This window comes from Hyperoodon ampullatus (assembly GCF_949752795.1).
Source record: "Hyperoodon ampullatus genome assembly, chromosome: 11".
NCBI lineage: Eukaryota > Metazoa > Chordata > Mammalia > Artiodactyla > Ziphiidae > Hyperoodon > Hyperoodon ampullatus.
Genome location: NC_136924.1, coordinates 10,844,527 through 10,872,351, shown reverse-complemented (window position 1 = coordinate 10,872,351; position 27,825 = coordinate 10,844,527). Strand labels below are relative to the sequence as shown.

The 27,825-nt window shown below is 36.0% G+C and overlaps 2 protein-coding genes across 2 annotated transcripts in view; one reads left to right on the top strand and one right to left on the bottom strand.

Annotated features, from left to right (window-relative positions):
• Positions 1-27,825, bottom strand: part of LRRIQ1 (leucine rich repeats and IQ motif containing 1) — a gene marked incomplete at its 3' end in the record, with an annotated part of 287,926 nt that overhangs the window by 187,394 nt on the left and 72,707 nt on the right. The window contains exons 3-4 of the mRNA XM_079714084.1: positions 17,197-17,251; positions 8,762-8,849 (exon numbers count right to left, since the gene is read on the bottom strand). The remainder of the gene's footprint in view (positions 1-8,761; positions 8,850-17,196; positions 17,252-27,825) is intronic.
• Positions 2,771-15,534, top strand: TSPAN19 (tetraspanin 19; the record flags this gene model as incomplete). Its single annotated transcript, XM_079714085.1, has 8 exons — positions 2,771-2,836; positions 2,926-2,998; positions 4,670-4,785; positions 8,138-8,212; positions 11,396-11,506; positions 13,048-13,191; positions 14,107-14,190; positions 15,466-15,534. The coding sequence occupies 8 exons, from the start codon at positions 2,771-2,773 to the stop codon at positions 15,532-15,534; spliced, it is 738 nt and encodes a 245-aa protein (XP_079570211.1).

Sequence of the window (27,825 nt, the reverse complement as noted above, 5' to 3'; positions counted from 1 at the left end):
TTTCCAGTGCTTAACCACAAGGGTATATTTTACCAATTGAAACCCAATTATTAAATATTAAATTTATGGAATTTATGAAATTTTTTCAAACAATTCTAGTGATTCTCATTATTCTCTTATTTTCCCATCGTAAAAAAATCTTTCTGATCATCTTTGATTCTTGCTTGCTTGTAGTAAAGCATATTGAAATGTATCAAAACCCTCTTTTTCTCCCTCTAATTATCTTTTTACTGCCCTTTCCTATCTATCGGTCATTTTGTCTGGCTTTTCCCACCCTAAATCATTTCTTTCCTTCATCTTGGGCACATAGTTACCTCTGCCTCCAACTGAGAATTGCCATGTGATTAATCACTATGTGCCAATGGAATATGAGCAGAAGAGAAGTATGCAACTTCCACCTCACTTGCTTAAAAGATGCTCACCTGAGTTTACTCATCCTCTTCCTTTCTGCTGACTGTAAAGGATTACACCTTGAGCAAATTTGGGAGCCGTATATTGAACAGGCTGGAGCAAGTCCCATGTTCCTAAGATGATTTCCCAGTAGAGAACCCATTATCCATCTTGGACTGAGAGAGAATAAACTTCAGTTTAGTTTCGTATTTGGGTCCTTTGATAAAACATTTTAGCCTTGACTCAACCCTGCTAATTGTTATCAAATCAACAGTCAAGCCTCTGCCTTCAACATTTCACACCAGAATCACTGCAGAAATCTCATTCATTAGTCTTCTTTCTCTTTCTCTTTCTCATTTATAGAGAAACAGAGGCTAGGTCTTTGGGCTTAACTTCTCATTTAGACTGTAGGAGAGGATCACAGCTTTCTCATATGCTGCAGTAAATAGAATTGAAGCCAAAATGTAGATCTACAACATCTTGGAAAGAAACTGAAACAAAAATCAAGCAGTCTTTCCAACTGAGTGTCCCATCCAAATAATCCAGGAAATGGAGGAATCCAGGAATAAGACTAGAGGACAGAAACTGAAGAAACCAAATGATAGCGGGAGAGTTTGAGGCAGAGGGTGGAAGATAAAGCCTGGAGAGACTCCTGAAGCTGGGAAGAAGTACCTTGGAAATTTTTAGGAGGAATATGGCCTTGGATTGAAGTAGGGAGGGAAGTGCATGGATGCTAACCTAGACATCTCTTACTTATCCACTTTCTAAGGCATCTTTCAGTTCAACAAATGGATTGGTTTCTTCCTAACTAGGGGCAAACAGCTTCAAGTTAGTCTTACTAACTCTGCTTTTGTTACCGAACCAAACTTGGGTCTGCTCACCCACACGCAGTAAAGCCAATCTACTGACACCAGGTTGTGCTGAAGGAAAGTAGGGCATTTACTGCAAGGTGCCAAGCAAGAAGAACAGGCAGCTCCTGCTCAAAAGACCCAAAGTCCCCCATGTCTTTCAGGGAAGGGATTTTAAAGGCAGTATGAGGAAGATGGTTGCAGGGTGCGTAATCAGCTCGTGCACAGTTCTCTGCTCGGTTGGCATCAAGGTGAAGTTTCAAGCATCATCAACCTTCTGGTTTCAACCAGTCTAGGGTCTATGTTCTTACATCAGCAGTTTTCATCTGGTGGGGGTCTGCTTCCTATAAGAACAACTTATGAATGTGTGTCAGGCCTTTATCAGTGTCTTTCAGGGAACTGGGAGTTGGGTGATTCTGCTATGTAGCAGATTTATAGTCTAAATTGTTACCAGTTCCCCAGCCCAACAGCTCTTCTTTGTTTCTACATCTTCACATTTCCCAATCACTAACTCTTGAGTCAGCCTTTTGAGACTCAAGGGAGGCCTGGGAGGCTAAAGCAAAAGCCTTTTACTTCAAAGGACAGGGACATCGGGGCTTGTATACTGTCACTTTCACCAGGTCAATTATGTACTGCATGTATTGAAACATTGTAAACTATGATACTTTTAAAAATACTGAGCCAGTTAGAATTGAAACAACCAAGGAAAAAAGAAAACCCAGAAACATACCCAAGAAAATGTAAAACCTCCATATCTAATAGACCAAGCACCAAAACCGATAAGTATTGATTTTTACATAAATGTTTTAGGAAAATTGGCTATCTGGAAAATAATTTTTATTTAAAACCACCTTAAATTAGTTCCCTTCCTTACACTGTATACCAAAGTAAATTGTAAGCTCATTGAATAATTTAATTCACCTATTCATTGATTCATTCATTCAATAAATATCTATTGCTATTGTACCCACCATGTGCTAGACTCGGGGTTGTAATGGTATACAAGATCTACTCTCTCCACTTAAAGACCTCAGAGTCTACATGGGAAGGAAGACAAGTAAAGATGAAAATAGGCAACAAATAGAGATTAGGGAAAGGCTTCCAAGGCTAGACCTCAGTGAAGAGTTAACATTGTTCTGGGAAAGAGGAGGACAGTCAGATGTAAAGGAAAGGTTTCTAGCAAGGAGAACAAGGTGTGTTATGACTAGAAACAAAATATTTCATTTTCTGAAAACTGCAAGGAGTTCAGTAAGGCAGCTATTGACATGTTCTACAAATGCCCTCTTGGTCTCGACTGCCTGGCCAAAAAATGCAGATAAAGAAAGACAGGTACCGTTTCAAGACATCTTCAGTATTTCCTTATATTCAGGAGAGCAAAGGGGAATGTTATACTGACCGCTGGTATGAGAACAAAAATATGCAAATAAAGGACATAAGTAGGCAGAATTATTTAAAGTTATTACTGTGGTGAGTGTTTATTGTAAAAGTTGTGTTTATCTTTTCAGAATCATCAGTATATAGGGAGAAAAAGAATGTTAAGGAAAAACAAAACATTAATTTTCAAATACTTTCTTAACCTCATTAATGGAGCTTTCTTGGTAAGTATCTTCATAATTATTTAGTAAAGAAAATGTGCATTTATATTGGCAATTAGTTCAAAAATAAGTATTGGCTATCTTTTTTGTAGGTTCTTGGACTTTTACTCATGGGATTTGGTGCATGGCTTTTATTAGATAGAAATAATTTTTTCACAGCTTTGGGTATGTATCTATTTTCCTTTTTCTAAATCAAACAAAGAATTCAGTGTTAAACAATTTCATACATGATTTATTCAGCAGGTGGCAGTATTTCTCTAAAATTCATTAAGTACTGTCCAATTTTTCCTCAGGAAGTCTTTGCCAATTGTTCTAAAAGCACCTTTTTAAATAATAAGACTTAAATCCAAGACCATAAAGGAGAGGGAATTTTGAGAGAGAGATCTAGGAACTTTGGGCAAGAGAGATGAGAGAAATGGAAGATTGTGGTTATTCTGCTGACTCTGGGCTTTTACAGATCTATAGACTTGAAAGGATAATGGAGATCAAAATAGCTTCACTGCCCAAGTTAAATTATCTCTTAAAACTCAGTCACTATATCCTGTCACCATCACATGTTTAGAAATAAAATAAAATATTCCCTATGGAAACAACTTAAATGTACATCAGTGGATGAATGGATAAAGAGATTTTATATATATAGATATAGATATAGATATAGACATATAAATATATCTATCTATATATAGATATCATATCGTTAGGCACTATCCCATGAGCTGAGGATACAGAAGTGTACAAGAAAGATAAAGGGCCTGTCCTCATGGAGCGTAATTCCAGTGAGGGAGACTAGAAAACAGCACATAGAATGTTCATAATTTGACCCCTGCAAACCTTCCCAGTCTCACCTGCCTGAAACTGTAAATGCCAGCAAGGCTGAGTTTCCTACACATACTGCACCATTCTGTGTCTTAGAATGCTTCCACCATTCCAACCTAGAGACTTCCAATTATAATTTAAAGCCTAAACCCAGGTGTTACCTTCTCCAGTAATCTTGCATATCTTCACCTTCTCCCCCTACTAGATTAGATGTTCTTATACCCAGTGGTGTGCTGGTAAATGTCCAGGGATGGAGTCTCAGTTTATGGTATTTGCTGATTTCTGTGGTTTAAATAATCCCTTGATGGCCAATTTCAAGGTGCCAGTGTGGACTGAGTTGGTTTACAGATTTTGTGAATATTTAACAGTTGGCTTTTATGTGCCAGAATGATCTGGTTCCAGCACACCACTGCCCATTGCCACTGCTCTTCTCCCATAAAGCCTAGGGCATATTTAATTTATTTATCTCCCTTTAAAAACAAATTGTTAAGCACTACATCTGTGCCATAGCACTAAGCATTTAACAGTTAGCCTGTTGACTATATAAATATATATAGTCTCTAGCACAGACAGCTCAGTCTAGATGGGGAGAGAATAAAATACAGTTTTAACGGGGCCAAATTAGCAATAAACTCAGGGTTTCATACATGGGAAACTTAACCCACATGTGTTAAGTACTCAGAATATTTTTGATGAATGAATGAATGAATATAAAAATGTTTACAGGTACATTAGACATAGAAGAATTCACCCTAGAAAAAGTCATATTCTTTCATAGAAGACAATAAAGATAAGGTAAAGTTAAAGGGATCTTCTGAGATTGAAGAAATTCTCTATCATGTCATTAAAGGAAGAAAAGTTAAGAGCAAGTAAGAGGTGCTAGAATGAGGTTAAAAAAGAGAGAAAGAGAATCCTAGTGGTTTGTTAACAGCTGCCTAGGAAACCTTGGGTTGCTGCATTTATTATTAAATAGCAAACAAATATCACTTAATAATAGCTGTTTTGTGGATTCCACAGATGAAAATAATCACTTGATAGTATATATTTTGATTGGAACTGGTTCTGCTACTGTTCTTCTTGGTCTCTTCGGTTATTTGGGAATTCACAATGAAATCAGATGGCTTCTAATTCTGGTACGTATTTCATTTCAATAGCCTGAATCTGTATCTTTGATTTTCAGTGTTTGAGTCACACACGTGAGCAAGAATGATTTACGTCACTGTAACACTGCAGTACAATGTGCTCTTGGGAGTAAGGCCATGAAGTGCCCCCTCCCAAGAATCTTTTCTAGGTAGAATTTTCTTCGTGCGTTTCCCATGGACTAAATCTGGACCTCAACACTTACACACTTAGATATTAATTTTGAACACAGAGTCAATAGGAATCCATCTCCTAGGCTGAACTACAATTAACCAAACTTAAATCTGAAGACTAAAATCAGAATACAGTATGTTAAAGGCAACAAACAATGAAGTTTAGCAGGGAAAAGGAAACATGGCCTGTAGTCGGCACATTTTCTCCCTGTGGGTGTGCCATGTGGGAAGCTAACCTGTAACTGAGATCACAATTTATAATTTAACAAAAAGAAATACAACTGCTGAGAGGGCCAGACTCTGGCATCTGGCTAACACACTATCTCTCCACAGGCATATAACATGAAAAGGTAAATTATAATGAACATGAGCCATTTACCATACGTGGAATAGGTATGGATCACAATCAGTGGATTCAGGTAAAATATAGCTTTTAAGCTTTTCTTTAAATCAGATGAGTTTTAATTCACAGGCACTTTCCTGTGAAGCAGATAGGAAATTCAAATGTATCCAACTGTGCCACTCTTGTCAGGAAGAATGCAGACATACTTAGCTTTTATGTAGTGCTGAAAGTCTGGGTGGTCACTTTGGATTCCGTTTATCAGTCTACACCAGTTACCATGAAAGAACTCACTTTCCCAGCTGATGTGGTCCCTTCAGGACTACATATTCTGCTGTTTGAATGGCCTAGGACAGCAAAGGCAGCGCTGTTCTTCATCCAGTATATACCAGTACAGGCATATCAGTGAAATTCTTTTGTGAAGGATTGGTAAGTAACCATTACCTCAGTTCCTTTCCTGCAGTTCCCCTTCCCTGAGACCTGAGACATTCAACCCTGCCAAGGACACAACAATTAAAGGAGTCATGCCTGACAGAGGAATTAGTTACTGCCTATTGTTAATAATTGCTGCCTATTATTATCTGAATATTACCCATGGTAGAGGCATTTTAGGCAACACTGGAAACCACACCTTCATTTCCCTCTGGGTCTTGCCTCCTTACCACGGCAATTCCAGGAAGCCAAGTGCTAGCCTCCATTGCTTTGAGAATCTGCAGACTCTAGGATCAGTCTCACAATCTTTTTAGTCTAAAAAAGACCTCACTCTCTCTTCTTACTCTCCTCAAAGGCACACCCTCTATTCTCAAATTTTATCTTTCTCTTCTCCCAGGGCCTATAACATAATTTTCTCATGGGGGCTTCTGATTTTGGATATGGAAACCAGGATAGAAATGATTTGCAGGAAAATTTTAATTTTCTCCTTGCCACAAATTCCCATTTAGGTAAAGGAGACAGAGAGCCTGCTATTAATATAATGTTGTGATTTGAGGATGGGAAAGGAAGGGGGCAACTAGAGGGAGAAAAACGTAAACATCTTATAAGTTTCTGCCTCATGTAATTCAAGTATTAATGGACTGTGACTAAGAAAGCCTGACAGACCCCATCATAAGGAATATACATGCTACCAGGACCTGATAGCTTAGATCCTGAAGCCAAGATACCATTCTCTTCCAGACGGTCCATGGAAGAGTATTGCAACATTTTGTAATCACGACACTTTTGCTATTCTCCTCTGAATTTAGCAATACTTTTTTGATGGACACACTTTTTCTTTAACCATGTTAATTCACATAGTCAAGCTATGGGCAAATCTTATATAGGCCTAAACACTATTCTCTGGCTTAAAGGTGATTTTGCATGCTCCTACTCTAATCAAATAGATATTACTTTTGCATTTTAACTCCTTGGGACAATTTCACTTTCCTGTTAAAAGTTCTCCAGCAGTCTCTCACTGTGCTCTCTAAGTGCTAATAACATACAAATACACTGAATATTTCTTCTGTAGATATCTAACTGCTGTTAAAAAGTAATTTTCAAAGGTAAAATCATGAATCACCTATATGAAAATGAGCATGTATCAGAGACTTTATTTATATAATTAGTTAATAGAGGACCAGTAAGAAGTAACAACCAGTCTAAATAAGAATTAAGCTTGTGGAGATTTATATTCTCTATAGACTATTAATTTGCATTTTCATGAATAGTAATCATTTGCATTGCTATGGAAACTTTTGTATTACTATCAGAGTTGTATAAGTTAACTCTTTACAGAGTTGAATAATAGTTTAGTCAAAGGTAATATTTCATACTCCCATTGAATCAGAAACCTGGGAAGGTCCACAGACAATAACCAGCGTGCCATTGAAAAGAAACCCAGTGACTTTTTAAAACAATTGTTTTGCGCAGTTTTCCCTTTCTCTACCTGTCTTCACTACTATCCATTGTCAATGAAGATTAAGTAAGGTGTTGTGTGTAGAAGTATTAAAAATCTAAATTTCTAAAGGGATCTAAAGACCATATTTTTGTCTCTGAAAATAAGAAATATATTTGTCAAGTAAGCAATTTTAATGGACTATTTTAAAGTATTAAATGTTTAAAATAGGTGAAACTAAGAATACTAACAGTAAATCATCCTTACTTATATTGATATTTTAGTTAGTAAAATATTCAGACTGCTAACTTTTAAAATTATTTTGAATTCTAGATAATATGTATCACTACTCATTGCTATGATGAAGAAGATTGCAGTGGCCATAAGTTTAAAGAAAAGAAAATAGTCTAATAATGTGAAAATCATTTTGTTTGGCTTTGGATAGAAGTATTTTCAGTTTTCAAAGAAATAGTCCAAATGTGCATACAGATTAACTTTACTATTGCTGTTGCTTTTGTTACTTTCTCATTATTTTTATTGTTGTTGCTGTTGTTACTTTGTGCATGATGGAATAGTTTACATGGTAGGTCACAATTTAGTGAGTTCTCCACTGGTAGCAGAATGGTGTAAGTGGAGGTCTAGATATTTAAGTTCCCCTCTATGACAGTTTTAGATCTGAATGAAGAAGGTATCATCATCAACTCCATTAGACCAAGTAGTCTGTTAGGGTTCTCATGAAGCACTATCACTTCTTTCTATCTTACTCTTATACAAATGTTCACTGATTTTTTTTCTTTGCCTTTTGTTTCAATAATTTCACTCGTGTATGAGAACAGGAAACTTCAGCAATACCTATGTATTTTAAGACTGTACATTTCATGTGATGTGCATTTCCCCATCCTTGTAGCATCTAAAAATATATTAGGAGCATAGTTCTCATTTCTATGTTTCTTTTGTTTTAGTATGCAGCACTGTTAATGTGGGTCTTTGGTGTTCAAGTTGTACTTTCAGCACTCATCTTCACAAAGAAAGAGGAGGTATGGAAACATCATCCTTTTATTTGAAAAATAAAGAAAAGTAGATACTTTAGATTATTGAGACCTAAACCTATATTAAAAGCTAAAGGTAAATGTCTTTGGGGGAAAAAAAGTATTCAATGGAAGTACTAGAATTCCATATAGGAAGGGGACAGGGGTCAGATTGGAATGTTGGGCTAGGAGAACTTGTCTTTAACTCTGTCTGCAGAAGATTGAGAATGTTGTAAATAACAAAGAATGTAGGGGAAGAGGAGATGATGCTTATTGTGGGATATCCAAAATTGGCCCCCCAGCCAACCCTGGCTGCCACTACTGACTCCATCACTGTACTATATTCTATTTTTGTAAAGAAATACCTTTAGATTTGTACTAATTTCAAATTTAGCAATTTCATTTAAATAAGATTATTGAATAATTCATATATTTTGTACAGGTATGGTCATGAGTGATACAATTAAGTTAACTAGAACAAGATGTATATTTTTCAAGTCAAGTTCAAAAAAGCACATAATAAATTACCTGAAAAAACTTTTTGGTAGCAAAACTTACCTATTACAGCCTACAGACTTTCAATTCTTTAAGAAATTTCAGTGTTTCAGTGCAGTCAAGGTCTGACTTTGTCTCATGGGAGACTCTCCTGTAGCAATAACAGCATAGACTTGAAGTCATACAGATCGGCACGTGACTAGATAACAGCAAGCCATTTAACATCCCTGAACCTAGGTCTTCATCTACCTACCTTATAGAGTTATCATTAACTGACAATTATAAAGTTCCTGTTATAGAGTAGCTATTTGAGAGCTCTCTGCCTTCCCTTAATTGATTTTGAAGGAGAACCTGATTAATTTCTAGGCTTCCTAGCCTTCAGATTCTTTCTATATATCAACTCCTAATTAATAGCCAAACCTCGACAAAATCTTTCCTGTACAACACCATTGCCCTCCAACTTCATTTGTTCTCTTGTGCTTGGCATCTATCCTGGATATCTAATTATCTAGGGCCTGTTGTTAATGGTTTGGCATTTGGAGCTAAAATTTCTTCTTTCCATATCCAAAATGTGTGTGTGTGTGTGTGTGTGTGTGTGTGTGTATGCACACACTCAAGTGAGTCCTATAAAGCTGTTTTGATGGCAAAGCACCAGATCCCAACCCATCAGCCTCTAACTTTTGGACCTGGTGATGGAACCTGAATATCACACTTAAGGACCCTTAACACATGAATATAGTTAATCAGTGTCACCCATATTTATTTATTATTCACATACTCCTCTCTACCTATTTTAAGAATAATAAGAACTATCATTTAATAATAACTACCATGTGCCAGAGACTGTGATAAGCACTTTATTAGCACTATATTATTGATCCTCACACAACTCCTAGAGATGCATTGTAAATCCTTCTTTCTAGGACAGGAAACTGAGGCTTTGAAAGGAGAAAATACATGCTAAAATATATCATAGCCAAGTGAAGGAGTCTGTACTCTAACACTTATTAACTGATCCCAGAAATGACAGCTTTGTTTACCTCACTTGCTTTCTACATTCAAACTGGACTGAGCTCTCATAAGCCTCTAAATAGTTTATGTCATTTACAGTGCCTAACTCAGTGTTGGAGATGCACTAGGTCTTCATGGGTTGTTTGTCAAATTGAATATGTGTGAGGGAATTTTATTTATATAGTAGTCACCTAGATTATAAATGAAAATCATTTTTACTCTTATGTGCTAAGGTGTGATTCATATGCACTCTGAATCTCCCAAGTAATGCTTTAGAAGGTAAGTAAGGACATAAGTCTGCTCCCTCTCCACAACAATATAAAATGGAAAAACATCATTTTCTAATGTAAATAAAAATTAACCTAGGGAATATGTTAAATTGATCACTTATAGATCTAAATAACATGTTATTTTATTCCAATCTTCTTAAATGTATTAAAGCATAGATATGTAAGTGGGTAAAAGTTTAACTTGTACAGATGTCTTAAATATTGTAGTATTCCCACCAGTTATTTAGTTTTCATTATTAAAGAACAGCATATTACAATGAGAAATTATTAGACTAGAATTCAAATGAATTATATTTAAAGTCTCAGCTCCTCTTCTTTATTCATGTAAACGAAGCAAATAATCATATTCTCTGAGTATCTATATCCTTGTTCATAAGATACAAATAATATCCGGCCTTTCTACATTTTTTTGGGGGGGGCCGCACCACGCAGCATGCGGGATCCTAGTTCCCTGACCAGGGATCAAACCCTTGCCCCTGCAGTGGAAGTGCAGAGTCCTAACCACTAGACCTCCAGGGAAGTCCCTGGCCTTTCTACCTTTTGTTATTTTACAGGACCAAGTTAGGAATTAGTTATTAAAGTCATATAAACTTCTAAATGCTTAAGAAAGTTCCTACTAAAAACTACCTCTGCAAAATCTAGATTTCAAAATAGCAGTTTTCCCCCAAACTTTCACATGATTGTTTTGGTTTTAGCATTGTGAAAAGATAATTTTTTTAATAAAAATCATAATTCTTGTAAAAATATACAATAGACACAGGTCAATAATTTTATTTAACATCTTGTTTAATGCAGGAACCAGTTAAGATATAAAAACCAATTCAAAGGAGAGTCCAAAGAGAAGACACTACAAAACCGAAACAAAACAGGCTTGGAAAGGGGACAGATCAATTCCATCCCCACCAGGAAAAATTCATCTGCATTTCTCTGACAAAGAATCATTCGCCTAACTACAGTTTTCTACAACTTACAAAGTTGTAAGATAAATTAAAAACTAGGAAACGTACAGACTCGTAGAATCAGAGGACCCTGAAGGTATACTAGAGAAAGCCTAGTTTTCATTGAAAAGATCCTCAGTCATTTTTTTTTGGCCCATTTAAAAGCCTTTCACAATTTTTCCTGAGGGTGTAAAAAGAAATGTAGAATCCTTCGACATTCAGGAGAACAGCACATAACTTTCTCCCTAATCAGAAAATAAGTCTAATGTAGTCTTCCTATAGATCACAGTGTGAAAGGCCAAAGGCCTCCATACTCACTGATTGCTAAAAATAGTTATAAGGAAGAAAAAAACACCTAGAAATAATTAGAAAACAACAAACTGACTTTGAATACTTTTTATGAGGAACCATAAGGAAAGTTTCTATCAAATTTTCACTTTTAATAAAATTTTCAACAGGTTCACCAAATATGGCATGATAAAATTGATTCAGTCATTTCTGAGTATGGATCTAAGGACTTGCCTGAAGACATACCCAAGTGGACAATTCTAAATGCCTTGCAGAAAACAGTAAGACAAAATTAGCGTAAAACTAAAAATTAGACGCCAAAGGTGACCGCTGCTGAGAAATGGGGAGAGAAGGAAGGACAGGGGATGGGGCACAGGAATTAGAGGATCTTGTATTTCATCTAAAGCAACAGGGTGGGATAGGATTGTCACAACTTACAGATCTTGAGTTTTATCTTTCTTTCGTAATGTGTATCTCCTTTTCTGGGTTAATTGACGTGCATTTTAACCTGAATTCACGTGTAAAAGTGTTGGGAGTCTACTGCCAGGTGGAATAATCTACCCTGTCGCCCCCATGGGGAGATAGGGTCTAACCACAGCCCCTGCTGGCAGCATTGTATCCTGGTGGTTACCATTTGAGCCTGAACATCAGGTTTGCCATGCAGTAACTTTGTGATACTGGATAAGAAGCCTTAACTTCACATACCATATTAACAAAATAGATAGGCAGAATGACCCCTACCTCTGGTTGTTAAGAATAAAGGAATTAATGTAGGGAATATAGAGAAATGCTTGGATCTGGGACATAGTAAGCAACTAATACTTGTTAGCTAATGTTGTTAGCATTATTATTTTCACAGTTCACATTTTTCTCGGCAAGGTAAGGGAGTGTGTGTAGTCAGCCAAATTGCAAATTGTTTACAAGAGTAGATCAGCATGGGGACACAGTAAGTGCTTTATACCAAAAAAAAAGCAAACATTTAATAGCACCAGGCCCTTTTACAGGTGCTTTTCATATATTAACTCATTTAGTCCTCCCAACCCAATGAGTTAAGAACTGTTATCTTCGTTTTATAGATGAAGGTCAGAGAAATTCAGTAACTTAGCCAGTGTCACTTGGCTAATAAGTGGCAATCCCAGACAATCTACCACTAGATTTTGTACTCAGCTACTACACCAGAGCCTCACATAAGCATAGTTATTATTTTTAGTATATTTAATAACAGAAATGCTTTTTAGGAGAATTTAAGTGTATTATAAATGATTTTATTCATCTTATTTTTTTCACTGATGTATGTGATCTGAACATGTATTGAATTTTCAGATTGCATTATGACTGATAGCAGGGTATCAAACCTTAGGAAGGTTTGATACCCTAAGAAAGTAGTAATAACCTTGAGTCTTTATGTATGTTAAACACCTATGGCAGCACATGTTGGATAAATTATAAAGAAAACTGTTATAGTTAAGAGAAGGTGTGGCTAAGGTGATTCTCTCTTCTGTTCTGGATCTAAACATGGTTTAGTAAATCAAGTATATCTTTCATCCTGAGCTTCTATAAGGTAAATTCAGGTATAACAATTTCATTCATACATAGCCCACTTATATGAGTAGAGATCTTTAGCTCTGGTTAACATCAACCATAGCAGCAACAAGGTAATGGATTAAACAAACAAAAATATACTTATTGTTTTAATTCACTACATTTGAATGGAGAATAAATTAATAAATTTATCACAAAACTACTTTAATATGCATAGGAGTCATATAATTAACTGCATTTTCAATATTTTATAGTAAAATTTATAGAATCTTTTTTCTAGTTACAGTGTTGTGGCCAAAAAAATTACACAGATTGGATGAAGAATAAGAATAAAGAAAATTCAGAACAGGTGCCATGTTCCTGCACAAATTCTACATTAAGAAAGTGGTTTTGTGATGAGCCACTGAATGCAACTTACCTAGAGGTAAATGTAAGTTAAGGCTTCTCCAATTGTTTACGGTACCTTTTTTTTTGCAAGTCATTTTAGAATTCTGAGCAATTTTTTATATTAAAAACAACGTCATTCATGGTTATTAGGTTCTTAAGCAACTTAACTAAAATGAAACCACAGCGAGGTGAATTGTATTATTTGTTATATAACAAATTAATTAAACTTGCTGGAGTATGTGATATAAGTTCTCCTAGAACTTGGGATACCATCAACTTTCTCCTCAACCATGCTTTGATGAAAGAGGCACTTTTGATAAATCTCTGTTGTGTAAGAGTGGTAAAGGAGCTGCAATAGCAGAAGTAAAGAGGCATGAGGTTTGGCAAAAACTGAGGGAGAAAACCCCAGCAGTGATAAAAATGGTGTTTAGGTAAAGGCGGCAGAAGCAAGAGTAGAGGTTCATCTGTAGCAACTGCTATTTACAGATACAGAATATTGATAAACTAGGGATTTCCATCCCAAGAACTTCTTAAACTTTTGTAGTTTATATACTGATGTTATTCTATCTTTAAGATGTATCTTTCAATACATAATTCATTCATAGATAAATGGAGCATTATGTTTCTTAAAAGATTCTCCTATTTGGGAAGTATCACTTTAGGCAGTAGTATGCTGAATTACAGTAGCGTGTAGAAAATCAAATCCCTCTCAAAACTAAATTTCTGATTTCAACTACATGACAACATCTTAGCAACTTTATAAGTAGCAACCGAGGTGTCCTGCAATTATATGAAGATTTCTGGGCTAGTAAGTCCAGTCTCCAATTAGACATTGACTTGCTTTTTAGACTTTGGTAAATAACTAATCTCTATGTCTCTTCTTCTTTGTAATGGAATTATGTATAAAAACATTTCCATCTCCCAGTCAGCCTAAGTAAGTTCTTTTCCTTAGGGTTGTGAAAATAAAATCAACACATGGTATCATACTAATGCTTTAACATTAATTGGAATTAACTTTGGACTTTTGGCTTCAGAGGTAAGCTTTTGTTTATATGTTTAAAGAAAAAAAGTTTAAGTATAAACTATATAGGATAAACTGTAGAACAACCAGATGGAGACCTAATCAGACAAATTAATCCAATAGGAGCCAGGACACTGAGACTGTTCACACCCAGGAGAGGAATAGGTCCCAACTGGAGGTGATATCCCTAAGTCAGCCTGGGTGGAGCTTGTTAATAAGTTATCATCCTGGGAGGTGGCAATTTCATTGCTTTGTGATTTTTTTTAGAAATATCAATACTTCATATCTCGGCAGTGAGAGGACCATGTTTGGCAGTCTGCAAGCTGGCAAATTTCTTAAATCTAGGCTGATGTTTGACATTAGTAAATCTATTCATTCAAATACTCATTTGTTCATTGCTCATTCATTCATTCAATAAATTTGGAGGGGGGGAGAACACCTACTGTGTGTCAGGTACTGTACTAGATGTTAGAGATACAATGGGAAGCAAAATCTACATATTCCTTGACCTCCAGGGTGCCAACTGCAGAATCAAGGTTCAGAAATAGCATTTCATTCTCCAGTTTCAGTGAAGACTGATGAAAGCTAGTGAAGGCTATGGATTCAAAGAAACTGTGAGAGTGGATAGATTATTACTGTGCAGACTAAAATGTTGGAATAAATATGTAACGCATGGTTTGGCCAAAATAGGATACCAAATTTAATTTTATATTGATCCACAAAGGTACTGACCTAAAGTTCCATAAATTCTTTTCAGCTGGTAACAGTGTTAGTCTCAGGATAGTGGTAAACAAGACATTTTTATAAGCACTGATATCATTCTTTTTAAATGTTTATTCTCTATTCATGCTGAGGTATTTAAGGCAAGACTGAATGGAGGATATTATCTGTACTCCATTTTATCATCTACCCTTTGCAGACCACCTTTCATGATCCTGTAACAAAAAGAGGGAGTTTTGTAGGAGTGCTGACAAAGTTAGAAATATGATGAACACAAAACATCAGCAGTTCATCAAGGCGTCTAGCCCAATGATAGCCCATGTAATTAAAACTGAGCAGTCTATTCTTTAGCCCCCTCTATAAATGAACTTGGTGACAGCTGGGTTACCCTACAAGACTCATTCTGCAGACTTCTTATTCACAACCATATGTACATTACTCTGAAATTTTCTTATTCTCCTTGATCCCTTTTCCATTTACAGAATACATTTTGGTGATTATATAGTATTAGCTTTACAAATTATTCTTATTGATTACATTTTGATCTCTTATTGTTTCCTTTTTTTCCAGGTTTTGCAATTCTCATTAACCGTTTCCTACTTCAGACACATCAAGAATAGAATATATGCAGAAAAATGATCTTTAGATTTTAATTTGTCCAGAAAAAACCAGTTAATTCTCAAAATAATCACGTTGTATTCTTCTAGTCTAAAAAATTAAAAAATTTTGAATTATATTCATTAAGTTTAAGATTTATTCAAGTCATTGATTATATGTAACACAGACTTATTGGATATTTTAATAAATCAGTCCATGAAATTTTTATTAATTTGGTTTTTCAAAATATCAAATTCTGGAGAGATTGGAATTGACATATATACAATATTGATACTATGTGTAAAATACATAACTAATGAGAACCTACTGTATAGCACAAGGAACTCTACTCAATGCTCTGTGGTGACCTAAATGGGAAGGAAATCCAAAAAAGAGGGGATATATGTATACATATAGCTGATTCACTTTGCTGTACAGTAGAAATTAACACAACATTGTAAAGCAACTATACTCCAATGAAAATTACTGTAAAAAAACATCAAATTCCGTAGCTCAGGACTTTACCTTGACTTATTTTATGAATTCAGAGAATATCATCATATATACTAATTTCAAAATATGGTAAATTATCACATATATTTTGAGTTTCTTATGTAGAAAAAATACCTATATGATGTTCAGAAAACACTAAGTAAGCAATTATAACATGTACTTTACATTTGCAAATTTAAGGAAACAATACTGATTTATAGGAGATTTAAAAGAAAGATTGAAAAATCTTCATGACACTACCTCCACATTGAATTAATAATTTATTTCTCTCTTCTTATAGTGCTTGCAAGTGAATAATAAATTTAAAATTGTACAGATTTGGATATACTTTAGTGGCAATAATAAAATATTAAAATAACAATGAATTTCTAACTATAGCAAAAATAATCTATTCTAAATATTTGCTGAATTCTCATACTCATTACTTTCTCCTCATTTTTTCCCTTTTTTTATGTTTTGTTCTGTGCATGTATGTACAATTCTCTGAAGGATATAAAAATAACCTACCTGTTCTATTTTCCTAACAATGATACTGTGAGAACAGAAAAAAGTCCTTTGAAAAAATAAAAGCTGCTATACAGATATGAGGTATTATCATATCATTGCTGTCCTTTATAGTAAAAGGCTGCCTTGACCTTGAGGAAATGAAGAAAGAATAGATTAACTGAAGATACTGCATAGAAGGATCTGCTCCTATAGAAGGCTCACTCTCATTTACTAATTCAATCATATCTCTTTTCATCTGTCTATTCAGTACACTGCAGATTACAAAGACCTATGGACTTTTTTTTTTTAGTCAGCACAAAAGAAAGTAGAATAACCATTTTTTTATGAAGTGACCTGTAAATAGACATGCCTTCTAAATTTAAGGGAAATTCTCTTGGGATTTAAAGCTCATTTTCAAATTCCTGTTTTCTCTAAAATATGCCACAGGAACACACTGATAGCAAAAATCTCTCTCCTACTTGGGAGTTGAGAACCAACTTCTTTGTAATCAAATAAATATTTTAGATATAGTCTGATATATTTGTTTTTTGTATCAAGGAAACAAAAAAGGTCTCTAGATACTAGATTGCCCATTTTCAGTTACTACAGTTAAATCACAAAATATATGCACTACTGATCAAATCTATCACCTTTATGATTTTAGGAAACATGTTGCTTTACACCTTGAATAAAATAAAGACTTACTTGGTAAGATAGAGTAGATCAGGATCATATCTCTCTCAATATTTGTTTTTCATTTCTGAAATAGAAAACGTAGAAAATCAATCTGGATCAGAAGTGAAACAGTGAATTAAAATTAAGGGCAACACATAATCCTGACTTCCCCTGCAAGTTGTTATATCACTTGCAAAACACATTTAGCTTACTTCAGGCTCCCCATTTTAATTATGTTTCCAAAAATCAGGACTGTTTTGTGATAGTACTATATAAGTGAACTACTTAAAAATTCCTTTTATCTTCTTTTCTTCTTCCAGATAAAGATGCATGCATTCAGTCAACAAGCATTTATGAAGAACCTACTATGTGCCAGGGACATTACTCACTTATGAGATATGAAGATGAATAGATACATGTATAGTTCCTCTTCAGGGCTAGCTTCAGGAGCATACAACCTGTCTTTAGAAGAGCTCCACACTTGGCTTAATACTTGGCAGTTGCCATCTTGAAATTCTTAACTTTTGAACAAGGGACCTCACATTCACATTTTGCGCTGGGCTCTCTAAATTAGGTAACCAGCCCTGTCCCTGTAGTTAAACTCAGAGTCAGTCACACATCCTGATATGTGAACAAATAAATTGTGTGCATGTTATAATTTTTATGGACACCCAGAAGGAAAATGCCTAAGTTTGCTTTAGGAAATCAGAGAGCACTTCAAAAAGGAGAGTCACTCATTCAAAAGTTACTTATTGAGCAACTGCTACTTCTTGGGCACTGTTCTAAGTGCTAGAGAAAGAGTAGTGGATAAAACAAAGCAAACAAAATATCATGAAGGTTACATCCAAGTCAGCAGAGCCAAACAACAACATATAAAGAAAATTATTATGTCAGATGGTGGGAAGTGCTATAGAGAAAAAATAAGTCAGGAAGTAGAATAAGGAGTGTTGGGGAATTATGAAGATCGCAGTTTGAAATAGGCTGTACAAAGATGGCCTCATGGACAAAATGACTTTTGAATGAAGAACCAAAGGAGATGAGAGGATAAGGGGAAAGAGCGCTTCAAGCAAGAAGAAACAGCAAGTAGGAAGGAAGAAAGGGTCTGAGACAAAAGTGACCTCTAAAGCCTTGCTCAGTACTTCACAGTGTAGGTGGCCAATAAATGTTAATGATCTTTAATGGGTCAGATTACTCAGGATGCCATCAGTTATAAAACCCTATTGCCGGGAATTCCTTGGCGGTCCAGTGGTTAGGACTCCGCGCTTCCACTGCAGGGGGCACGGGTTTGATCCCTGGTCAGGGAACTAAGATCCCGCAAGCTGCAAGGTGTGGCAAAAAAAAAAAGACAACAACAACAAAAAACCCGAACAAACAAAAACCCCAACTGCCCTCTGAGGTTGTCTGACTCTGTACTCTATGGTTTTGATTCCATTAGGCAATTACAAATAAAATCTGTCCAAATTTGTTTGGTAAACAATAGCTGCTAGTTCGGTTAGTCACTGCCACCCACATTTCCTTTCTCCAGGCACCTGAATGAGAGATGTTGGCAGAACAAAAACTTCTTTAAAAGGATTTCAATGAAACAAAATTTTAAGAGAATACAGTAGAAATACTGTTAGTCCTGTTTGTTTAATGTTTGCGACATTTAAAAAATATGTGTATGCCTTTATTTTCTCTTTCTGATCTTAGGGGAATAATTCTTCAGGGACATAAGAGCCCCTGGAAAACAGAAAACACAAAAATCTAATGCATTTACTGCCATGATATAAGGCTACAAAAGAAAAAAAAACTTTTTATTTTTTACACTACCTGTTATGTTTCATTATTTAACCTCTTTATTTTTCTTCTCTATTCCTTTTTCTTTTGAAGTCACCCATTAAATGAAAGAGGACAATGGCACATTTCCAGTAAATTTTTAAATATTTGTTGAATGATAATGGGTTTTAACACTATATAAATGATAAAACCAGGGAAAGCAGAAGCTATTTCTTGACAAATCAAATTATTTTAAGATTAGCCTTTGCTAATATTCTGAATATTTGAAACAAAGTAAAAGGAAACTTTTTTTACAAGAGCATTTGTAATGTGAAAACAAAGTGTGTAATCATTGTTGAAAATTATTAAAGCTTATTATTAATTGTATTCAAGTATAGTAGACATTCTCCTGAATGTCTGAAAAGATTTATGGAATGAAAAACATGCAGAACTGCTCATTTCTTTAATTAATAGTTCATCCCAGTTGCACATTTTATTTCAGGGAAAAAGTATAAAAGATACTGGACCACAGAATATGTTTGTAAGAATCTCTACAGTTTTTTTAATCAGAAAATTGGTTTAATATGTGTGTAAATGTATGTGTATGAATAGCATTTAAATTATTATATGTAGTGCAGTTAGAAGATATTATATGAAAAAATTCAGTCATTTCATTATAATTTTCTAGGGTATAAACACATTATAATATGAGTAAATCAGATTTTATAACTGATATTTCAGTGTAAGTTGTTTACTATTTATTCATTTATTTGATTTTATTTCACTTGGGAGGAAATGCTAACTTTTTTCTTTTTAAAATGTATTTTATTACTATTGAAACTCCAGAAAACAGAAAGTATTGGAAAAGAGTTAAGCAACAAGATCAGATTTAACAACAAAATCAGCAATTTTCCTGTTGTATTAAGTATATCACTATCTAGAGTGTCTAAATACCACTGAATGAAAAATGGCCAGCATGTCACGGGGAAACAAATTTAAATCAATTGAGATTATAAGAATTTCTTCTGTGTTAAAAAATACAACACGTTTTGAAAGGTCTGAAATACTTCTACAAGAAAATTTGGTAAACATTACCAACGACCTCAAAATGAATTAAAAACAAAATAGTCACAACATTGAGAGGGTTATTTTTCAAGACTCTTATGATATAAAGATACTGAGTTTTAGTGTATACTTTTGTGTTTATTGATGTTTGACTTTCAGGTATAGTCATTTTCTTTCAACTCAAACATGCCTGCACTATTATTGGATATATGAAATGGTGCTTTTAATTAGTAATTCTTACTAAACACAAGAAACAGGTAACCTTGCATCCCATCATACCAATTTATTACACATATTATTATGTGATGTTTATCATGTCATATATTCATCCATATTATTAAAAATATTGCCAACACAGTTATCCCATCTTTCATTTTTGGTCTATTTCAAAGCCAACCAATCTTTTTTCTATATTTCTGATGTCTCTGTTCAATCTATAGACACTGTACCAGAAGTGGATTTTTCATCAGAAAATTCAACTTTTTTCAGAAACATTACCTATCTTTATTTTCCCTAAATTAAAATCTATACGCTCCAATATTACAACCATAGCTGGGTGGACCTTCTCGTTCCCTAAGCTTCTTTAGGGAGATTCATATGTTACCAAGAGGATGAAAACAAGAGTCCTCTCATTTTCTGAGCATATGGGTTTCTTTAAGCCCTCTACCACCACCACTCCGTAAACTCTTACCATAGGGTATAGGTTAAGGTCTGCCCAATTCAGTTGGTCCACCCTCTTTGCAAGATGTGCAAGAATGTCTTGCATTATACTTTTGAACATGAGGGTGTTTTCAAGCTATTTGTTCTCAGCCTGAGGCCTCAACCACAGTCCACATATAGGTAAGCTTTGAGTACTGTGATTTAGTGTCCCCATCATATCACAAGTATACATCAAATAAATTAATTTATTAACAAAAACATGGATGCATCTTTCATTTGTGATCTCATACTCTGAATAAAAGGCAGTATCCTTTACCTCATAAAGTCTCTGAAGACCTTCTGTGCAGGAAAGAGTTAGTGTAGTAGGCCTGAGACTGTCTAGTCTTAGAAAATCCTGCATGTAAGGTGGCCTCTTAGCTTACACCTGGGAACTTGGCTGATAAACAGTTCCCCACTGATGGGAAACTTCCTTAAATGACAAGAGTGACTCATTGTACCTATACATGTCAATCCCAGTCTCCCAATTTATCACACCACCAACCCCACCACCCACCGCTTTCCCCCCTTGGTGTCCATACGTTTGTTCTCTACATCTGTGTCTCAATTTCTGCCCTGCAAACTAGTTCATCTGCGCCATTTTTCTAGGTTCCACATATATGCATTAATATACAATATTTGTTTCTCTCTTTCTGACTTAATTCACTCTGTATGACAGTCTCTAGGTCCATCCACGTCTCTACAAATGACCCAACTTCATTCCATTTTATGGCTGAGTACTATTCCATTGTATATATGTACCACATCTTCTTTACCCATTCATCTGCCGATGGGCATTTAGGTTGCTTCCATGACCTGGCTATTGTAAATAGTGTTGCAGTGAACATAAGGGTGCATGTTTCTTTTTGAATTACAGTTTTCTCTGGGTATATACCCAGTAGTGGGAGTGCTGGGTCATATGGTAATTCTATTTTAAGTTTTTTAAGGAACCTCCCTACTGTTCTCCATAGTGGCTGTATCAACTTACATTTCCACCAACAGTGCAAGAGGGTTCCCTTTTCTCCACACCCTCTCCAGCATTTGTTGTTTGTAGATTTTATGAGGATGCCCATTATAACTGGTGTGAGGTGATACCTCATTGTAGTTTTGATTTACATTTCTCTAATAATTAGTGATGTTGAGCAGCTTTCCATGTACTTCTTGGCCATCTATATGTCTTCTTTGGAGAAGTGTCTATTTAGGTCTTCTGCCCATTTTTGGATTAGGTTGTTTTTTTAACATTGAGCTGCATGAGCTGTTTTTATATATAGGAGATTAATCCTTTGTCCGTTGATCCATTTGCAAATATTTTCTCCCATTCTGAGGGTTGTCTTTTTGTCTTGTTTATGGTTTCCTTTGCTGTGCAAAAGCTTTGAAGTTTCATTAGGTCCCATGTGTTTATTTTTGGTTTTATTTCCATTTCTCTAGGAGGTGGGTCAAAAAAGATCTTGCTGTGATTTATGTCAAAGAGTGTTCTTCCTAAGTTTTCCTCTAAGGGTTTTATAGTGTCTGGTCTTACATTTAGGTCTCTAATCCATTTTGAGTTTATTCTTGTGTATGGTGTTAGGGAGTGTTCTAATTTCATTCTTTTCCATGTAGCTGTCCAGTTTTCCCAGCACCACTTATTGAAGAGACTGGCTTTTCTCCACTGTATATCCTTAACTCCTTTGTCATAGATTAGTTGACCATATGTGCGTGGGTCTATCTCTGGGCTTTCTATCTTGTTCCATTTATCTATATTTCTGTTTTTGTGCCAGTATCATACTGTCTTGATTACTGTAGCTTTGTAATATAGTCTGAAGTCAGGGAGTCTGATTCCTCCAGCTCTGCTTTTTTACCTCAAGACTGCCTTGACTTTTCAGGGTCTTTTGTGTCTCCATACAAATTTTAAGATTTTTCTAGTTCTGTGGAAAATGCCAGTGGTAGTTTGATAGGGATTGCATTGAATCTGTAGATTGCTTTGGGTAATAGAGTCATTTTCAAAATATTGCTTCTTCCAAGACAAGAACATGGTATATCTCTCCATATATTTGTATCATCTTTGATTTCTTACATCAGTGTCTTACAGTTTTCTGCATGCAGGTCTTTTGTCTCCCTAAGAAGGTTTATTCCTAGGTATTTTATTCTTTTTGTTGCAATGGTAAATGGGAGTGTTTCCTTAATTTCTCTTTCAGATTTTTCATCATTAGTGTATAGGAATGCAAGAGATTTCTGTGCATTAATTTTGTATCCTGCAACATTACCAAATTCATTGCTTAGCTCTCTAATTAGTTTTCTAGTGGGATCTTTAGGATTCTCTATGTATAGTATCATGTCATCTGCAAACAGTGACAGTTTTACTTCTTCTTTGCCAGTTTGTATTCCTTTTATTTCTTTTTCTTCTCTGATTGCCATGGCCAGGACTTCCAAAACTATGTTGAATAATAGTGGTGAGAGTGGACATCCTTGTCTTGTTCCTGACCTTAAAGGAACTGCTTTCAGTTTTTCACCGTTGAGAATGATGTTTGCTGTTGGTTTGTCATATATGGCCTTTATTATGTTGAGGTAGGTTCCCTCTATGCCCACTTTCTGGAGAGCTTTTATCATAAATGGGTGTTGAATTTTGCCAAAAGTTTTCTCTGCATCTATTGAGATGATCATGTGGTTTTGCTTCTTCAATTTGTTAATATGGTGTATCACATTGATTGATTTGCATATATTGAAGAATCCTTGCATCCCTGGGATAAATCCCACTTGATCATGGTTTATGATCCTTTTAATGTGTTGTTGGATTCTGTTTTCTAGTATTTTGTTGAGGATTTTTGCATCTATATTCATCAGTGATATTGGTCTGTAATTTTCTATTTTTATAGTATCTTTGTCTGGTTTTGGTATCAGCGTGATGGTGGCCTCATTGAATGAGTTTGAGAGTGTTCCCTCCTCTGAAGTTTTTTTTTTTTTTTTTTTGCAGTACACGGGCCTCTCACTGTTGTGGCCTTCCCGTTGTGGAGCACAGGCTCCGGACGCGCAAGCTCAGCGGCCATGGCTCACAGGCCCAGCCACTCCATGGCATGTGGGATCTTCCCGGACTGGGGCACGAACCCGTGTCCCATGCATCGGCAGGCGGACTCTCAACCACTTCGCCACTAGGGAAGCCCTCCTCTGCATTTTTTTGGAAGAGTTTGAGAAGGATGGGTGTTAGCTCTTCTCTAAATGTTCGATAGAATTCACCTGTGAAGCCATGTTTTCCTGGACTTTTGTTTGTTGGAAGATTTTTAATCACAGTTCAATTTCATTACTTTTGATTGGTCTGTTCAGATTTTCTATTTCTTCCTGGTTCAGTCTTGAAAGGTTATACCTTTCTAAGAATTTGTCCATTTCTTCCAGGTTGTCCATTTTAATGGCATAGAGTTGCTTGTAGTAGTCTCTTAGGATACTTTGTATTTCTGCAGTGTCTGTTGTAACTTCTCCTTTTTCATTTCTAATTTTATTGATTTCAGTCCTCTCCCTCTTTTTCTTGATGAGTCTGGCTAATGGTTTACCAATTTTGTTTATCTTCTCAAAGAACCAGTTTTCAGTTTTATTGAGATTTGCTATTGTTTTCTTTGTTTCTATTCATTTATTTCTGCTCTGATCTTTATGATTTCTTTCCTTCTGCTAACTTTGGGTTTTGTTCTCTTTTCTCTAGTTCCTTTAGGTGTAAGGTTAGATTGTTTATTTGAGATTTTTCTTGTTTCTTGAGGTAGGCTTTTATAGTTATAAACTTCCCTCTTAAAACTGCTTTTGCTGCATCCCATAGGTTTTGGATCATCGACTTTTCATTGTCATTTGTCTCTAGGTATTTTTTGATTTCCTCTTTGATCTCTTCAGTGATCTCTTGGTTATTTAATAACGTATTGTTTGGCCTCCATATGTTTGTGTTTTTTACATTTTTTCCCTGTAATTCATTTCTAATCTCATAGCGTTGTGGTCAGAAAAGATGCTTGATATGATTTCAATTTTCTTAAATTTACTGAGGCTTGATTTGTGAGCCAAGATGTGGTCTATCCTGGAGAATGTTCTGTGGGCACTTGAGAAGAAAGTGTAATGTGCTGTTTTTGGATGGAATGTCCTATAAATATCAATTAAATCTCTCTGGTCTATTGTGTCATTTAAAGGTTTTGTTTCCTTATTAATTTTCTGTCTGAATGATCTGCCCATTGGTGTAAGTGAGGTATTAAAGTCCCCCACTATCATTGTGTTAATGTTGATTTCCTCTTTTATAGCTGTTAACAGTTGCCTTATGTATTGAGGTGCTCCTATGTTGGATGCATATATATTTATAATTGTTATAGCTTCTTGGATTGATCCCTTGATCATTATGTAGTGTCCTTCGTTGTCTTTTGGAACACTCTTTATTTTAATGTCTGTTTTATCTGATATGAGTATTGTTACCCCAGCTTTCTTTTGATTTCCATTTGCATGGAATATCTTTTTCCATCCCCTCACTTTCAGTCTGTATGTGTCCCTAAGTCTGAAGTGGGTCTCTTGTAGAAAGCATATATATGGGTCTTGTTTTTGTATCCATTCAGCGAGCCTGTGTCTTTTGGTTGGAGCATTTAATCCATTCACGTTAAGGTAATTATCAATATGTATGTTCCTATGACCATTTTCTTAATTGTTTTGGGTTCGTTTTTGTAGGTCCTTTTCTTCTCTTGTGTTTCCCACTTAGAGAAGTTCCTTTAGCATTTGTTGTAGAGCTGGTTAGGTGGTGCTGAATTCTCTTATCTTTTGTTTGTCTTTAAAGGTTTTGATTTCTCCATGAAATCTGAATGAGATCCTTCAGGGTAGAGTAATCTTGGTTGTAGCTTCTTCCTTTTCATCACTTTAAGTACATCATGCCACTCCTTTCTGGCTTGTAGAGTTTCTGCTGATAAATCAGCTTTTAACGTTATGGGAGTTCCCTTGTATGCTATTTGTCATTTTTTCCTTGCTGCTTTCAATAATTTTTCATTGTCTTTAATTTTTGCCAATTTGATTACTATGTGTCTCGGCATGTTTTTCCTTGGGTTTATCCTTTATGGGACTTGCTGCAGTTCCTGAACTTGGGTGGCTATTTCCTTTCCCATGTTAGGGAAGTTTTTGACTATAATCTCTTCAAGTATTTTCTCGGGTCCTTTCTCTCTCTCTTCTCCTTTTGGGACCCCTATAATGCGAATGTTGTTGCGTTTAATGTTGTCCCAGAGGTCTCTTAGGCTGTCTTCATTTCTTTTCATGCTTTTTTCTTTATTCTGTTCTGCAGCAGTGATTTCCACCATTCTGTCTTCCAGGTCACTTATCCGTTCTTCTGCTTCAGTTATTCTGCTATTGATTCCTTCTAGTGTAGTTTTCATTTCAGTTATTGTATTGTTCATCTCTTTGTTTGTTCTTTAATTCTTCTAGGTCTTTCTTAAACATTTCTTGCATCTTCTCAATCTTTGCCTCCATTCTTTTTCCGAGTTCCTGGATCATCTTCACTATCATTATTCTGAATTCTTTTTCTGGAAGGTTGCCTATCTCCACTTCATTTAGCTGTTTTTCTGGAGTTTTATCTTGTTCCTTCATCTAGTACATAGCCCTCTGCCTTTTCATCTGTCTATATTTCTGTGAATGTGGTTTTTGTTCCACAGGCTGCCAGATTGGAGTTCTTCTTGCTTCTGCTGTCTGCCCTCTGGTGGCTGAGACTATCTAAGAGGCTTGTGCAAGTTTCCTGATGGGAGGGACTGGTGGTGGGTAGAGCTGGTTGTTGGTCTGGTGGGCAGAGCTCAGTAAAAATTTAATCTGCTTGACTGTTGATGGTTGGGGCTGTGTTCCCTCCCTGTTGGTTGTTTGGCCTGAGGCAACCCAACACTGGAGTCTAGCTGCGCTCTTTGGTGGGGCTAATGGTGGACTCTGGGTGGGCTCATGCCAAAGAGTACTTCTCAGAACTTCTGCTGCCAGTGTCCTTGTCCTCATAGTGAGCACAGCCAACCCCTGCCTCTGCAGGAGACCCTCCAACACTAGCAGGTAGGTCTGGTTCAGTCTCCTATGGGGTCACTGCTCCTTCTCCTGGGTCCCAGTGCACACACTACGTTGTGTGTGCCCTCCAAGAGTGGAGTCTCTGTTTTCCCCAGTCCTGTCGAAGTCCTACAATCAAATCCCTCTAGCCTTCAAAGTCTGATTCTCTAGGAATTCCTCCTCCCGTTGCCAGACCCCCAGGTTGGGAAGCCTGACGTGAGGCTTAGAACATTCACTCTATTGGGTGGACTTCTGTGTTATGTGTTCTCCAGTTTGTGAGTCACCCACCCAGCAGTTATGGGATTTGATTTTATTATGATTGCACCCCTCTACCATCTCACTGTGGCTTTTCCTTTGTCTTTGGGTGTGGTGTATCTTTTTTTGGTGCGCTCCATTGTCTTCCTATCGATGATTGTTCAGCAGTTAGTTGTGATTCCGGTGTTCTTCCAAGAAGGAGAGCACATCCTTCTATTCTGCCATCTTGAATCAATCTCACGGACACTGAACTTCTGATGGATCAGGTGTGTGCCATATGACTCCACTGGCCTTTCACATGAAAATTTTCTAACACTACCAATAACTTCAAAATAAATTGTGAACAGAACAGTCACAGAAGTAAAAAGTTTGTGTTTCAATCTCTAGGATTTGAAAATATACTGAGTTTTAGTGTTTACCTCTGAGTCTACCCTTGATTGAGCTATAAATCTTGTCTTCTAAGTCCAACCAACTATGGTGGTTGACCTTCTTGGCCTTCTGGACTCTGAAGACCTAAAATGAAACCAGAAAAATATCTTGGCCTCTGACTTCAGTTCCTGACACTCTGCGCTCATAAGTGCCCCATGAAAACAGTTCTTTTACCTTTGTAGTACTTTTGTCTATTGACAACCTCCACAGCCTCATTATTCACACCTTCCACCTGTCTTCCCCTCTCTTTTTACTTAATTAGATTCATGATTCATAAGTAACTTCTTTACAACCACCCTTATCTCTCCCTTAATCTTAGCAGCCACCTCTATGCTCGCTCTGGTGTAGCTGAAGTTTGCTGGAGAAAATACTGAATATTACTCCTGTGCAGAACACTATAAAATCATGATCAGTGACATTAAATCAGCACTCTGTACTTCCTGGCAATGCTAGTGGTTTTCTTCT